Here is a 16,944-nt window from a genome sequence, read left to right as displayed (position 1 = left end):
TTTATTTATTTATTTATTTATTTATTTATTTATTTATTTAAGAAAGAGAGAGAGAGCACAAGCAAGAGTAGGGGCAGAGGGAGAGGGAAAAGCAGGCTCCCTGCTAAGTGGGGAGCCCTACGCTATGTGAGGCTCCATCTCAGGACCCTGAGATCATGACCTGAGCTGAAGGCAGATGCTCAACCAACTGAGCCACCCAGGCACCCCTAAATTCTGTATCTAAATGGATCTTTTATTTTAAGATTTTTTTTTTGAGATAGAGAGAGAGAGAGCACACAAGCAGAGGGGCTGGGCAGGGGAGAGGGAGAAGCAGGCTCCCCACTGAGCAGGGAGCCAGAGGCAAGACTCGATCCCAGGACACTGAGGTCATGACCTGAGCTGAAGGCAGACATTTAACCAACAGAGCCACCCAGGCACCCCCTTAATGGATCTGTGATAAGAGACCTGCTAGAGCAAACTTTTTCCGTAAAGGGCCAGGTATTTTATGCTTTGATCTCTGTTCCAAATACTCAGCTCTGCTGTCATAACAGCCCTAGAAAATTCTTCAACGGATAAAGGTGGTCCTGTTGTAATGAAACTTTATTTATAAAGACATGTGGTGGGCTGTAGTTTGCTGACACCTGGCCTAGAATGATGGTCTTTATTTCTGTTTGTCATCCTTACATTTTTCTTTGTCAAGAGTTAAAGAGAGCCGGAGGAACTTAATGAGTGTATATGAACTTAAGTCACCTTCCTTTGGGTTTAGCATAATTGTGAGACATGGTGACTTGAGAATATATTTCTCTAAACCCCTGTTGGGAAGGATACAAACCAGAAGGCTTTTAGGGGGTGACTCTACTTGGCCAAAGCTTGTCATTGTTCAGAAAGTAGGACAGGCTGTCACTTCGAGCTGTGCAGTGACCTTCATTATCACTCATTCTCTTCTGGTCGCTTGGAATGGTCGTAGTCACACAAGGTCATGTCACCACATTGGACATCAGTTTACTCTACAGGAGCAGGTGCTTCAGTAATAAATGTAAGGAAAACAAGCCACAGCAACATAGGAAATGGTATTTTTCAAACATCATGTTATACTGAGTTGAGGTCATTAGAGTTCATTTCCAGAAAGCTGAAGCTTAAAATAGCCAAAGAGCCATTTTAAAATTTCAAACAACAGTCTTGTTTTCTTTTTATCCTCACAGGAAATAAAGAAAGAAATGAAGAAAGACCCTCTCTCCAGCAAAGCTCCAGAAAAGCCCATGCACGAAGTGTCCAGCGGAAATGCTTTGCTATCTTCTGAAACAATTCTAAGAACCAATAAGAGAGGTACGGAAAAGAACAAGCCCCCTCCCCACACACAAACCCACACTGGAAACTTCCAGGTGAACTGTGTCAGATTCTGAATTGCTGAAAAATTGAATGACGTTTGCCCTTTTGTTTTTTTGTATAAATTTGGACACACACACAGAGCGAGTAACAATGTAATAATTATAATAAAGGGAATGAATACAATTTTTTTCATGATGAGAAAGTAGACTAAATTTGCAAATGATGATTTTTCTAGGACGTTAGCTTTCACTTTCATATCTATTTTTATGGATGAAAGGTGACTTTAGAGAATGCTATGGTGCACGCTGAACTATGCGTGTCTAGCTATGCTGTCTTTTTAATTTAAGGGCAGGCTTTATCAGGGTCTTTCTCTCTACCTGCTGGGCTTGAAAACGCAGACCTTGTCTCTTGGCTTAGGAGGCAGTGTGTGCACAGATAGAGCTCATACATCCCTCTAACCAAGGGAACTTGAACCATCTTACTTGCCTGTTTTGAGACCTCAAGGCAGATTTTCAGGTATTAGCTCACTGGGGTTTTGTTTTCTCCCGTAGTCCTTTGTGACACCATTTTTTGAAATGATAGGAAAGAGAATGTAAGATTGCAGAGAGGACTCGACTCACTGCCGCTGTGGTTGCACTAGATTTCCTCAGTTTTTCCTGCCCCTGCACTCACGGTGCATCGGGCCGGCTCACATGGAGCGTGCCCGGGGCAGGTTAGCGTTCAGCTGCAAGCTTTTCATAGGCTGATTACTTCCTTAAAGAGGAATATAGAGCTGTTCAAAAGCAGGAGCAGGAAATGTATTAGCAAAGAGTTCCATTAAAAAGAAAAAAGAAGGCAAGTTTACATAACCACAGGGAAGAACAACTAATCTTTCATAAAATTTAGACAGCAGAAGAATTTGTCCAATAAACTGTCCATTGATCATAGTGCTTGAGACATTAGCTTTGTGTCTCTCTTCCTTCCTGCTTCTTCTTCTCCCCCCTCCAGCTGCCCTGGGTTACATTTCCTTTTTTGAATTATTCAGATTAAGTATTGGCTAGAGGCCCACACTGGTTAGCAGCTATAGGATTTTCTTTCTTTTCTTGTTTTCTTTTTTTTTTTTTTTAAAGCCCATCCTACCAATGCAGGGGGTTTCCCATTTTAAGAATGAAGCATACTTTGCTGTAAAACTATAGTCGTCCCCTAAAGTGCCCCCTGTGTTCTTGCAAATAAGTTCCAGAACTCCTGAGGCCTGGATTTCAGAGTGCTAGAAGTCAGTGTGCCTTTCTATATGCCCAACCCTTGCTTGCTGCTCCGAGCCCCTCTTGTTCCTCCTCATGCTTCTTGGGTCACTGAGCCAAGGAAGGGCATACACACGGTGACCAGTGGCAAGGCTTCCCCTGCCAGCCCTGCTTTTTTAAAGAAAATAAGAGAATTAAGGTAATTAATTAAGTTAACAAGATAAGGAATTAATTAAGTTAAGGAATTAAGGTGATTAACCAGATGAGTTGGATAAAAATTACCTGAGAACTTTAAATCAAAGAAGGAATCCAACTTTTCAGATAATTGCCTCTCTACAACTAAAAATCTGGCCTCTGAGATCCTCGCCGGAATTTGTCATGATCCGGAAAAAGGTACTAACAAGGGGGCATACTGAGGGCTGTTCCTTTCTTAAGTCTCCACCTTAGGTCCGCAGCCCGATTCTGATCAACCTTTTACTCTTGGGTATTTTATATAATGAATCTGCCAGTGGATCTGAGACCTTAGCATATGGAGGCGTTCTGTAAATACGAAACACATAAAATACCATCTTCATTCTGTCCCAGGCTTCACACTGACCCCCAGGTCACCTGGGCCAAACATCAATTTCCAGTTGAAGGGAAGCATTGTGTACCCAGGGCCAGCGCTGTGTTTGGCCCTGCCCCCACCCATCAATACTAACAGTATCCTACTACCCCTTATAATAAACAGCGGGGTGGATTGATTGGCCTTGTCAGGCCAGATAAATAGTTCATTGTGCTGAGCTCAAAAGCTACATTTTTTTCCCACCCCAAATCAATGAAAAACCACTTTTTTTCCCCCTTAAAACAAGGATCAGAGGCTAAATCTGTGGGATGATTCTGGTTACTTGTAAACACTTCCATCCAACTGAGTTTTAAAGTTTTATGAGTTATTGTAAATGACCCAGGTCTTCTCCTTTTCTTCATTTCCACCAAGCTTTGTCCCTAGAAATCTCTTGATATTTTTGTCTGTTGCTGTTGTTATGGAGGGAAGTTGCTTTCAGAGTTTAGTAACAGGCTGCTTTGTTCCATTAACATGGATCCCTCTTGGGGTATATGAGTCCACCTTGTGGTTCAGCCTTGGACCCTGGGAGAATTTAATAGAATTAACACAGGTTTTTTTCCTTTTAATAAAGAAAGATCAAAATCTATTTCTGTTATGAGTCTGAAATTGAACTACTTCACTGGGTCCTGAACTTGAGGTAGACTTAGTTAAAGAAGTTTGCCCAGTGTGCCCAGTGGCTTGGGGACATGCCTCACTTTGTGGCAATGGCAAGTGGGTTGTAGTACCTCACAGTGTGGGATGAGCTCGCCCTCCTCAGGCCCCTGTATAAGGTCAAGAGCCACCCTCGGTTTGAAGGAAGCTACTAATGGCCTTGAGAAAAGGCCAAGATCGTGGAAACAGTTTCGGGACTGATTAGTTTCAGTTTTCAACTTTAACCTTTGCAAATTTCTACAGAGTTGATTTAGGGAGGTACTGGAATGACTCCACATGCTTTTCATTTGAGAAAAAGATGTGGCTGAAATTGAAAAAGACAGGCAGAGAGAAAGAGAGAGAGAGAGAGAGTGGTTCCTCCAGATGGCCTGGCTGCTGTCAGCTATGCATTCCAGGCATTAGGGCTGTAAGGACATTTGCATCTCCTCCCACCCCTGGCCATGTCTCTGGGCTTTACCCGAGTCACAGTGAAGGAGATTTCTGTTTAAAACAAGCTTTTCCCAAGGAGTAAGAAGTCATTTTTCATGTATGCTTGCAGCATGGATGTTATATATACTGAATTTATCCCAGACTCCAGAATGTTGACAAATTGTCGCCAGAAAATCTGAAAATTTTTCTTGGAGCCAAATGACATTCTCATGAACCAGACAGAAAAAGATTGTCTGTTTCCTTCTGAGAATGATTTATTCTTTTGTTTCTTCTCTCATTAAACCCACATAGAAGAACGATGCACACTCCTAAATTGAAATATTGATAAATGGAGGAATTTTTTTTTGAAAAAACATTCAAACCTTGATTTAAAAGCAAAACTGAGCAAAGCAGACATTTTAACAGTTAATAGCAAATATGTTAAATACATACTTGAAAATGAGCAAGGAGGATTTTGTCCATTTCTACTTGAATTAAAGGAAAGAAAAAGTCATTTGGTTTCATCCTCAGAAGGGTTTCCCAACCAACTGCCTTTATGTGAGAGGTTCAGTGTCCAGGCTGTGATCAATACTGCACTGCCCTTTGTAAGGAGCAGCTTCTACTTTGGGGGCTCTAGTTCCTCAGTTTTGGCATCATTAGCAGACTCATGGGGAAGCTGCCTCTCTCAGAACCCCTCCTGCCGCCCAGGATTTTCGATATTGTCCTTACTCGCTTTTACATGCCTCCTGATGAACATTGAACAGCGCACGTTTCCTGCGTGCTTGCTGCAGGCCTGGCCTTGTGCTTGGTGCTGGGACAGATAGAAGGCCTAGAAAAACACCAGCCCGTCCTGCCTGCAAGCCCTTGCAGTCTGTTGTATCCTTTGGGAAATGTTAAGAAAGTGGTGTCCATTTCTTAAATCTTTTTTTATGGCAAGATGGGGATATGTCTCTTATTTACTTCTGTCATTCTGAATGTGAAGCCACTCCACAGGTTTCTGGTTGGCTTTATGTGTCCTTGTTTCTATTTCCAGTTTATCATGAATTCAGTGTTTGGTAAGTCTCTATTGTATTTTGCACATTTATTATTCTTTGCTATTATTATTATTATTATTGTTGTTGTTGTTATTGTTATGCTCTCCTAATATAAAATGTCTTTTATAATCATCTTTTTAAGTCGCTCTGCTACTTTGGCATCTGCGTTCTGAAAGATAAATTGCTTTTACCATCTTTATTTAAGGTTTGTCGTGCATTTGCATTTTACTGCCCCTTCCAGGAATTAATGCTGAAAGATCTGATGGTCTCAAAGATGTTATTTGTAACGGGTCTAGCCCTGATGCTACAAGATGAGATTCAGGTTGAGCTGGGGGAGGGCTGCTCTTGGAGTGGCTATGTGGATATGACTCAGATTGTAGAACATGACGCTGTGGGCTCATTTCTCGTGTGTTTAGTTCTTCAGACGGGTTTCATTCAAAAGTCCTTAACAGAGGGACCAACAGCTGCTCTGCCTTTGGTGACACACTGTTGCTTTAAAAGTTAATGCAGAAATTCTTCAGAATTCATTTTGTGTGTGGATGGGTGATATATACATGCCCCCAGCATAATACAGGCCTCGTGTTTGCCGCACGGAAGGGCTCTCCATTTTGGTCTGCTGCCTGTAGCTGTCAGAAGAATTGTACCGAATGTTTATCTTTCTTTTCTTCCAGCACCAGTCATTCCAATCTCTGAACGGATCTGGCCATAGTGACCTCCCTCCCTTGTCTCTACTGAAGGGGAAACATTTTTTTCAAGCTCTCATTTCTTTAGCATTTACTTGGCTCCTCACGATAATGTTCTCCAGGTATATGTGTTGGCTGGTTTGTCAGGACAGGAGTGCACGTGCGTGAAAACATGCACATGCTGCCATGGAACTCTGGGTCAGCTCTAAGGAGGTGGCCTGGTTCCCTTGATAGGCTGTGGGTTCTTTGTTTGAAATGAAACTGTAAACAAAGGATGGAAAAAGTGTGTCTTTAATAAAGAAAATGTCAACTGCTTTGATTTTCCAGTGCTTTGTTGTTTAAGGTAGATGCAAGATCTGGGAATTTGTTTATAGAAACAAGACTTTTTTCCTTTCAAATTTCCTTCTGGAGAAACAATTGTGAATTACCCCAGTTACCTAGGGATCTGAAAATGTGGCGTGTTAGGTCAGATTTTCTTCAACTCTCTAAATCACCTGTTGACTTTACCTAAATTGCTGGCTTTTATGGACAGATGGAAGAGTAAGAAGTTAAGAGAAGGCATTACTGTTGTGTGGAAGCTCTTGGCTATAGCCTAAGCTGGTCTTTCCCATGGGGAGATGAAAATAAAGCTGGCCACCTGGCAGCGAACCTGGATGGATATAATATTATAGCCATTCAATATTACATACATCCGTGTAAATGTGTCTGTGTGTGCATTTATCACCTTCTTTCCCAGGGGCCTTCATTCTTGAACGTTTGAGAGTAAAGGGACCATAAAGAGGTTTTGTAAAGTAATTGATCCCTGGCTGCATTACTGACAGGTTCTCCTGGGAGCCTGTGTTATTGGCTCCGTGGGACCAGTAGTTGACGTTAGAATATGTTGCCTCTATTTACTTTCTTACCTGAGTAATACCGCCTCTTGGATTTATGGATGGTGGTGAAATGGGTAGAAAATGCCATTCCAAGTGGGTGTTGCCATTGTTCCGTTTTCCATACATTTTTGCATGTGGGTCATTGACAAACTTTGTTTTAAGAAATTTTCTTGTATTATGTTTATCTCCTTTCAATCTCTGTGTCCTGGTTCGAAGGTGTTAACACTAGAGGAATTGGTGTCCCCTGGAATAATTACTGATTCAGACTTCTACGGCATTCCTGCTGGGTTTCCACCCAAGTCCATGCGGAGGTCAGCCACGGAGTGGTTTTGCGATGGTGGCTCCACCTGGTGGCTCTCCTAGGAAACTCCTCGTCCAGCCCACCTTTTCTTTCTCCCTGCGGGAGATGCTTTTGGTTCCTCTGACTTTTAGTGTTCTCACTTCCTGCCATTTCATCTTAGACCCACAGCTTCTCACAGTACACGTGTGTTCTCTTTAGATCCTTTCCTTTCTCTTCTAATTTGTGTTCACTGAACTCATGGAACTCATTTCCCCATCCTTGTCCCTTCTCTTACACCCCCACTGACCAGGATCATTGTTGATAAGTGGGGGGGGGGGGGGGGGGGGGGAAGGACTCCTGTAGGCATGACTCTAGGTGTAGATATTAATTTGAACACAATGAAGCAGTCCACTAAAATACCTGGAGGTAAGCCAGAGTCTTACCAGGTAGCTCCAGGTATCCCTAACTACTTCTTTACTTCTTGTCGAACCGAGTTTTCCTCAAAGGAGCAATATTTTATGACTGATGTTGTTTTCAGTTGTCAGCAGGTGGTAGAATAAAGAGCCTACTGACTTTGCTAGCTTCATTATCATTTGTCAGTTCTCTGCGGGAAGCCCCTTCTTGCCTGGGCTTGGGCATGGGCCACCCACCCCCACCCCACCATGCTCCTCTCTGTGTGTACCACTGAGCATAAGTATTCTTGATAAATAAAAATGTTTCTTCTTTAATTTCATTGTTTTTTGGGTTTTGTTAGTTGATGACATTGCAGATGTGTTTTAGCTACATTATGGGTTAGTCTGAGAACTTAATCACCACTTACAACTTTGTTTCTATGAGAAAAAGCATTTGGAATTTCAAACACTGCATAGTGCATAACCCACTTATAAATCTGACTTCTTTCTTTGATTTTTACATTGCTGGCCTGAAGCCTTAGGTACCTTTTAAAAGCAGAGACTCCATATCATCGGGATGACTGCAGTTTTCTCATGTTACGGAGTCGTTTACAATTCTCTTGGTACAGAATGCTACAATTATGCAACCACCCTCCAACACACCAGGCTCCGAGGACAGTGCTGACCAGCCACATAAGCCCCATTGTATGCGGTGCTTATTTTCACCAGTTCTGAGTTGGACCTTGGGGGGCCCAAGTTTGTCTGTCTAAGGCATGTTCTAAAAGGGATACTACTGTATATTTTCACCTACTCGAGAGGAGGCCATGCAACGCGTGTGTCCTGCTCAGATAGACACCAGGCCAGCATTTCCCAGTGTGTGTTGCACAGAATTAGGGCCCTGCAAAATATTCCACAAAAGGGGGATGGAGAGAAAGAGATATTAGGAGACAAAAAGGGAGAGACAATTGGCTCTCTGGACACAAGAATTTTGGCTACAGCCACCTGCACTAACACCCTCTTAGAGACTGACACGAACCGTAGCATGTTGCAGGCTCTCAGATGTCCTCTGCTAAAGAAACCTGCTTCCGTTTGATCAGCGGACCGCATTTTACTGAATACTAGTTAGGACTCTGCTTTGTGATGCGCAGGGCTTGAAAATGCATGGTGAGGAGCTATCTAAGCACCTCTGAGATCATCTCCGATCCACCCTTGCACAGAGAATGTTAAAGTGAATGAGCGGCAGTGGCTGTGCTGGCGCTGTGAGAGACACTCACGAAGCCTCTAAAGCCCAAGGCTGCGAAAACACAAGTTGGGCGATGTTGGGAGAACATTCCCTAAATCTAAAACTTGAAAACCAGTCCTTTTGGGAGGTTTTCAAGTGAGAAGCTAAAAGGGATTTTTTTTTTCTCTTGATCACTGCTTGGGTCCTTGTGTCGAAGACTGCCTAGGCTGGGCCTCGACAGGAAAAGTGGGCTGAGGGGGCTGGCCCAGTGATGCAAGGCCAGCTCTACCTGGGACTTGGGTCAGGACGGAACTGGGATTCCAGGAGTGGATTTTACTATGATGACGAAACAGTAGTCCCATATAGTCAAGAGAGTCCCCTCGCTTCCTCTACCTGCTTCGATTGAAAACGGAATCTTAGCTCTCCTTGACACCATTAAAGCCCTGATTGGGCATAAAGAAGAGGTTTGTTTGCTCTCTCCTCCTATAATAATGAAAGAGGCTGCCATTTTGAGTTCAGGTAATGAACCCACTTGTGGAGCTGTGAGGAAAACCCATGTAGCCTGCCATTTAGAGTTCTGGAATCTAGGATTCCTATGGTGGCTTAGGTCCCTGAAAATGTCCCAGCCTTTGGCCTGGTGCAGGGACCTACTTGTTGACATGCCAGGAAGGAGGACATGGAGCCTCTGCCCAGGAGACCTGAAAGGACACCCTTCTGACCTGGGGGACTAAACTTAGCCGAGGCCCCCTTGGGATTCTCTTTTCCAAAGGGAGATTATTCCAGATAGAGAGCTGGTAGATTAATTAAAGGTAATTAATTAGAGATATTGTATTGGGACAGCAGCTGTCTTCACTTGTAGAAAACCCTGGAAAAGGAGGCTTTTCTCCTGTAGTTTCCTCTGTTTCTTCTAATTACACTTTTTGGTCTGTCGTCACAACCTGGTCCCTCTGATGTTACCTGCAGCTTCAATTTAGTTTTTGGATTCATGGCTTTTTTGTGCTTGTGAGGCCCTGGGACCATTGTGCCCTGAACAATGAAAGCCTTTCCTGGCCTGCCTCCCTAACCCATGGTCAGGCAGACAGCAGGCCCATCCGCAGTGCCAGGTGGACCACCGTTGTGGTCCCCAACCAGGAAGGGAAAGACAGAACAGTCAGAAACTTTGTGCGTGTGCGTGCGTGTGTGTGTGTGCATGCAGCCATTCTTCCTGCAACAAGGCCCTCCTAACACTAAGCTTATTCAGGCCTCCAGGAAAATACAAATGGAACAAGCAGTTCAGTCCTCAAATGTACTTCCTTGAGTGACAGCTGTCCATGCCTGTATTCAAAAAGAAAACATTTCAAATCAGTACCCCAACTTTGTCTTCTTTCCCCAGCTTCACTGAGATATAATTAATATACAACATTGTGTAGGTGTAGGTTTAAGGTATAGTGTGTGATGATTTGATACATGTATATATTGTGAAATGATTTCCACAATAAGGTTAGTTAACACAACCCTCACCTCCCATAATTACCTTTTTTTAAGTTGTTATTATGAGAACATACAAAATTTTGTCTTTCTCTAAGATATTTTACTTAGCATAATGCCTTCAAGTTTCATTCATGTTGTCACAAATGGCAGGATTTCCTTATTTTTATGGCTAAATAATATTCCAGTGTGTGTGTGTGTGTGTGTGTGTGTGTGTGTGTGTGTGTGAGACATTTTCTTTAACCATTATTCCATTGCTTGCTGGATGCTTAGGTTGTTTCCATGTATTGGCTATGGTGAATAATTCTGCAGTGAACATGGGGGTACAGATATCTCTTTGAAATAGTGATATCATTAACTTTGGATATCTGCCCAAAGTGGGATTGTCAGTAACCTAACTTTCTACCTTAAGAAACTAGAAAAAGAGGGGCATCTTGCTGGCTCAGTTGGCTGAATGTGTGACTCTTGATCTCAGGGTTTTGAGTTTAAGCCCCATGCTGGGCATAGAGATTACTTAATAAGAAATATTTTAAAAAGAAACTAGAAAAAGAAGAGCAAACTAAACTTGAAGCAAGCAGAAAGAAGGAAATAATAATGATTAGAGTGGAAATAAGTGAAATAGAGAATAGGAAAATACAGAAAATTACTGAAATAAAAAATTGGTTCTTTGAAATAGTCAACAAATTGATAAACTTTAGCTAACACTGATTAAGAAAAAAAGGAGAGAAGATTTAAAATCCTAATATGAGGAATTAAAAAGGGGACCTCACTGCTAATCCTTGAGAAATTAAAAAGCTTGTAAGGGAATACTATAAACAACTTATATACTCCTTGTGGAGATGTGAACTGGTGCAGCTGATTTGGAAGAGTCTGGCCGTGCTTCAAGCTGTTAAGTAGAGAGTTAGCACATGGCCCAGCATTCCATATGCAAGAGAAATGAAAACATGTCTACATACAAACCTGTACACTAATGTTCACAGCAGCATGATTCATAACGGCCCCAAAATGGAAACAACCCAAATGTCCATCAACTGAACAGATGAACAAAATGTGGTTTATCCACACAGTGGAATATTATTCGGCAATAAAAGGGAGTGAAGTACTGATACATGCCTCCACATGGATGGGCCTCGAAAACATGATGCTGAATTAAAGAAGCCAGACACTAAAGATCACACGTTATATGATGCCATTTATATGAAGTGTCCAAAATAGGCAAATCCATAGAGACAGAAAGTAGGTTAGTGCTTGCCCCAAGCTGGGTGTCAGAATGGAAAGTGACTACTCATGGGCAAGAGGTTTCTTTTTGGGGTGATGGAAGTGTTCCAAAATTACACTGTGATGATGGTCACACAATTCTGTAACTCTAGAAAAACCATTTAATCACACACCTAAAATGGGTGAATTTTATGGCATGTAAATTGTATCTCAATAAAGCTATTTTTCTTTTTAAAGATTACCACACAAAGTGGTGTTAAAATGCACTATCTGGCTGTGCCTGCCTGCCTGCCTGCCTGTCTCTTTCCCTTTTACATCCCCTACAACTTCCCCCTCCCAGCTGAAGGACAAGATGTGTCATTCTGTTTATTCAAGTCTTTAAAAATTATATGTTTCTCAGTGAAGCTTTATATTTTTCTTCATTCACTCAGTTGCCTAGGAGATGGTGAGTCTGAGGGATCAAAAAGACACTGTTTTGCTGGGATGACCTAAATATTAGAGAATCGATTTGAGAAGGTAGAAAACTGACTGTGGCATTCTATTGTTCATTTCTTGAGAAGAAAGGAGAAAGTCCCTGTAAATCAAGAGGCAAACCTCTTATATTCTAAATTCTGTGCTTCACAGAGAGAACCTTTGCTGGAAAGGAAAGAATCCATTTAGGGCTCTAATTTTCCTTGCCATTGTAACTCTGTGCTGGCTATTTTTCTCATAAATCTTCTCTGTAGCACTGATGATTTCTTTACGAAAGATTCTTAGATGTAGAATTACTGGACAAAAGCATGTATATATTTTATGGCACTTTAAGCCATTATTATGAAATTGATTTCTTGAAGGGTTGTACCAATTTACATCACCACTAGGAGTGGGAAGAGTGCTTATTAGTGTTTCAAGCTTGAATTTCTTTGATTAATAGAGTTCTTGCACATTTTCTTTCCTCTGTCATTTGTTTGTATTCTTTGCTCTCATATTGAGGTCTTTATATTTTTCTTACTGATTAGTGTATTATCCCTTTGTCATTTCTGGCAAACTGTGCTTCCCACTTGGTTGGCTTTTCATTTTGTTTACAGCTGATTCTGAGGTCCAGAAATAGTACTTTTTTATACAGATTCATGTATTTTTTTCATGATTTCCCTGAAGAAATTCTTACCTAATTTTTCTTTTTTTCTTCTTTATACTGGCTTCATTTTTCTTACTTCTAATTTTTAATCTCTATGGAATTTTGATGTACAGTATATGGTTGGTATGCAAATTGATTTTTATTTTGAAATAGCCACTTTTTCAGGACCGTTTATGGAATAATCTAGCCGTTCCCCCAGTAATTGTGATACCTCATTTATCATATGTTATTGTATATATTAGGGCATTTTTTTCCTGGACTTTTGCTTCTGTCTCATTAATTTGTCTCACCATTCTTGTATCAATATAGTTAACTATTGTGGCTTTATAGTACATTTTATTCGTGATATGGCTTTTGTCCTTCTGTTATCACTTCTCATTTTTGGAAATATTTTAGCTATTCTCACTTGTTTATTTTAAAATTACCTTATCAAGTTTTAATTTTTAAATTTTTAAAAAGATCTATTTATTTATTTTAGAGAGAGAGAGGGAGAGGGGGAAGAGGGACAGGGAGAGAGAGAATACTCAAGCAGACTCCCTGCTGAGTACAGAGCCCAATGGCAGGCTCTATCCCAGGACCCTGATATCATGACCTGAACCAAAATCAAGAGTGGCTGTTTAACTGGCTGAGCCATCCAGTCACACCTGTTACCAAGTTTTTAAAAATTCCTTTGGGATTTGGATTTGAATTACATTAAAATTCACATCAATTTAGAAAGAATTGACATTTCCCCAACTTCTTTTGTTTAATAGTTTTGCATTGTGTTATATAAAATGTCTTTATGTACAATGCGTAAATGAAACCCTTTTCTCTCCCTTGCCCCCCTTCTGCAGACATCATAGTGGACCAATTCTTGCAACTTATATCACCAAATTAAAATGTACATCCCTCCTGAATACTAAACAGCTAATTCTAGTGATCCAGTGACATAGGGCATTACTCTGTTTAGTCAAGTGTCAGTTAATGTTGTATTTGTGCAGTCTTGCTTACTCCTTATGTCATTCCTACATAGATTGAGGTTGTTGTTGGCTTTTGCAAATAGAATCTTTTCCCCCTCGTGTTTTTTTTTCTTATCACTGATCCACAGAAGAATTTAGCTTTTGAATATTTATGTTATAATAGCTTTTCGTGCAACACTCTTGTTAATTAATATTGAGGGAATTGGTAGTATTTATCGGTCCCTAGCTTTGAGAAGGTAGATGGGAAGAGATGACAAAATGCTATATTTGAACAAATGACATTTTAGTTTTATTTTTTAAAGATCTATTTATTTATTTGAGGGGGGTTGTAGAGGGAAAGGGAGAATCTCAAGCCGACCGAGTGTGGAGCCTGACCAGATGCTCAACCAACTGAGCCAGCCAGGCGCCCCACAAATGACATTTTATAAACAAAAATTCCTTAGCTTGGATAGAGCTTTGCAGTTTGTATATGTAGAGAGGGACTGAAAGACTCATTCTCATCTTGGGCTAACCCCACGAATGGTGGGGTGGGGGGAGAAGCAGCGTCATAGGTCCATTTTAAATACGAGGGAACCGAGGTGGAAAGAAGTGAAATGACTCACTTGTTGCAGCAATGAAGGCAGACGCGGAAGGTCTCTTGCTGCCTTCACCTCAGAAAAACGTAAGCAGTAATATGAACGATAGCATTCCAAAAGCCTTAGTGAATGGTTGATCTGAAATGATGATTTTTAGACACTTGTAGCTGTATTTTATTCTATTAATACACTTATATTCTTGTGTGTGTGTGTGTGTGTGTGTGTCCATGTTTAGATTTAGGGTTTTTTTTACTAGATTATAAGCTCCTTGAAGGAAGAGGCCATATTGTATTCATGTCGGAGCCAACTTTATTTTTTACTTTTTTAAAGATTTTATTTTATTTATTTATGCGACAGAGAGACAGCCAGTGAGAGAGGGAACACAGCAGGGGGAGTGGGAGAGGAAGAAGCAGGCTCCCAGCGGAGGAGCCCAGTGTGGGACTCGATCCCGGAACGCCAGGATCACGCCCTGAGCCAAAGGCAGACGCTTAACTACTGCGCTACCCAGGCGCCCCTGGAGCCAACTTTAATTCTCGGATGGAAGCATGTACTTGTACTCAAAACACCCTAACCCTTTGAGAAGTGAGTTACTGGAAAGAAGAATACCAGAGGGAGAATAGCTTTATATTAAGTTATGTATTTAAGGAAAAGCTGTTGAAATCCTGTGATTCAGAGAAACTGTTTTGGTTACTGAGTGCCGAGGGAGAGAGAAGACTTATTAAGAGTGTTTTGGAAAGTGGATCATGAGAATAACTAGTAAATCTAGCTCCCAGCCTGATAATGGGCCATTAGTGGAGAGTGAGAAAGCCAAATAGGTTTCCAATGGAGGAGATTTGAACCAGTTTGAAAGGAGAATTAAGTTATGAGGGTAACTGTGTTTGAGAGAAGTCTCTGAAATTTTTCCGATTTCCTAGTATAACATGAGCTGAAAGTAGGGGAACATTTCCAGGGTTAGAGCAGTTTTAATTTTTGTCATCATTTTCATCTGTATTTGGTTTGTCACCCTTCCCCAAGGTTTTCTAGAAAGAAGTGTAGAGTTCAGTTAGTTTTCCATACAGTTGTGTGTCTGCTCTTGCCTTGCTGCTGGAATACAGGGGCCAGATGTAGCTTTCCCTTCCTTTCTGGGCTTCTTCCTCGCTAATATTTGATTGCTCATCATCACTATGATCAGAGCTGGGGAGAGAACATGAAGATATTAATCAAAAGAGATGGTTGGATTATGTGATTATATGTTAATTTTGCTCATCATGAACCTATTATTATGAATTATCAGTGATTAGTACTGTGTTTTCAGATTTCAGTTTAAGTAAGACTTGTCTGTGTAGCCACCTCCAGGTGTGTTGCTGGAGGCGCTGCTTCCGGAGCAGGGACCTCCCCCCGCCTCCCCCGTCCCCCCAACCCTCCTGTCCGCACTCTCTCTTACTTCTTTCCCTTCTCCCCACCACCAGCTTGGGTGGATTCTTTAGTATCGTCATTCCTTCCAAAGGAAAATCAGATTTCCAGANCTTATTCTTTTTGACCCTTTTCTAGGCCATGTTATTTTGACAGATTAAAGCAAACATATGAACACAAGCATGCAGTTAATAAAAACACATTGTTTAGGGGAAAAAATGACATCAGTTTTATGTTTGACTTTTCAAAAGCTTTAAAGCAACTCTTCGATAGTATCACTGGGAGTAGCTTATTTCTTTTGAAGAAGTTAGCTTCGTTTGTAAGTTACTATTGACGAAATCACTGAGATAAAAGATAAGACATATCTATACAAAAAGAAAAAGTAACCGAGTTACTGATGTGCCTGACAACACTGTGGACAGGGACAGACAAACCAAAGTGAGGCAGGAATGGAAATTCTGTATCTGTTTTGTGCATAGATGTATGCTTAAAAAAATACTTCACCCTTTCCTCTTAAACTTTGGCTCTTTGGCTCTGACCTTTTTTTCATGGAATTTGAGGGCAATTCACAGTCCTGTTTAAGAGCCTCCTTCCCTCTTTCCTTTCCTCCTTCCCTCTCTCCCTGGCTCCTTCTCCATCTCTTTCTCTGTGATGACTTACTCTAAGCTCCATCCCATCCTGGATTGAGTTCCTAGGCTATGTGTGTGTCATTAGCTTTTATTTACATGTGCACAGGCTTGACAGGAATAACATAGATCACTGAAATCCAGGGATGACCCATAGAAACCATTTTGCAGTTTAACTGTAAATTTTTTATTAGCAAAGCTTATGTAGGATGCAATTTAATTTTTCGCACTCGCTGCCGACCCTCCCGGGTGGGAGTGTGAATGCATTGAAAAATGACCCAACCTGGGCAGCAGGAAGGAGGAGATGAAGAAGGGACGCAGGCACTGGTTGGGTGGTTCTGCAGGATCAGACTCTCCCTCCCTCCACATCTTCATAAATTATGAACTGTATCGATCTATTCATATTGATGTATGAACTCATTCTATCAAAAGCCCAAGTTGAAGTAGAAAATGGAAAGTGATCATTTATTAGGGCTGCGTGTCAGCTTCATGCTGAAACAAAACAAAACACAAAACCACGCAGCTTGAGCGGACTCCCTTCCAACCCTTGGCTTGCATGTGGCCGGAGGCAGATAGGGCCCGGGCCACCAGCAAGACTTGATAATAGTTGACAAATATCCTGTCTGTTTTCAGTGGCTTAGAACTTGACTGTCAGTTTGTAGAGGCTGGAAAACCATTGTGTTTCTTTTTCTCCCTCATACTTCTGCCCAGGATGATTCAGAGGCCCTCGTTGGGGGATCCCTGAGACATCCCTGCCCTTCTCAGCTCTCCCGGCCCATAGCCCTATTGGAAAGATCATTTCACCTTTCGAAGTGTCTGTTTCTTTATCTGCAAATTGGAAAATCGAGAAGTTTCCAGTATTTCTTAATCTGAGGCCCCTTTCTAAAAGTTTTTTATTTTATTTTTATTTTTTTTT

At 41.4% G+C, this 16,944-nt stretch overlaps 1 protein-coding gene across 5 annotated transcripts in view; it reads left to right on the top strand.

The window, feature by feature from the left end:
- Positions 1-16,944, top strand: part of SH3KBP1 (SH3 domain containing kinase binding protein 1) — a 329,089-nt gene that overhangs the window by 128,501 nt on the left and 183,644 nt on the right. For all 5 annotated transcript variants that reach the window (XM_034649071.1, XM_034649072.1, XM_011236658.3 and 2 more), the window contains one exon: positions 1,182-1,305. In XM_034649071.1, the coding sequence (XP_034504962.1) occupies positions 1,182-1,305 (124 nt within the window). The remainder of the gene's footprint in view (positions 1-1,181; positions 1,306-16,944) is intronic.

Source organism: Ailuropoda melanoleuca, chromosome X (assembly GCF_002007445.2).
Source record: "Ailuropoda melanoleuca isolate Jingjing chromosome X, ASM200744v2, whole genome shotgun sequence".
Lineage (NCBI taxonomy): Eukaryota > Metazoa > Chordata > Mammalia > Carnivora > Ursidae > Ailuropoda > Ailuropoda melanoleuca.
The sequence above is the reverse complement of the archived record's forward strand: the minus strand, read 5'-3'. Positions and strand labels throughout refer to the sequence as shown.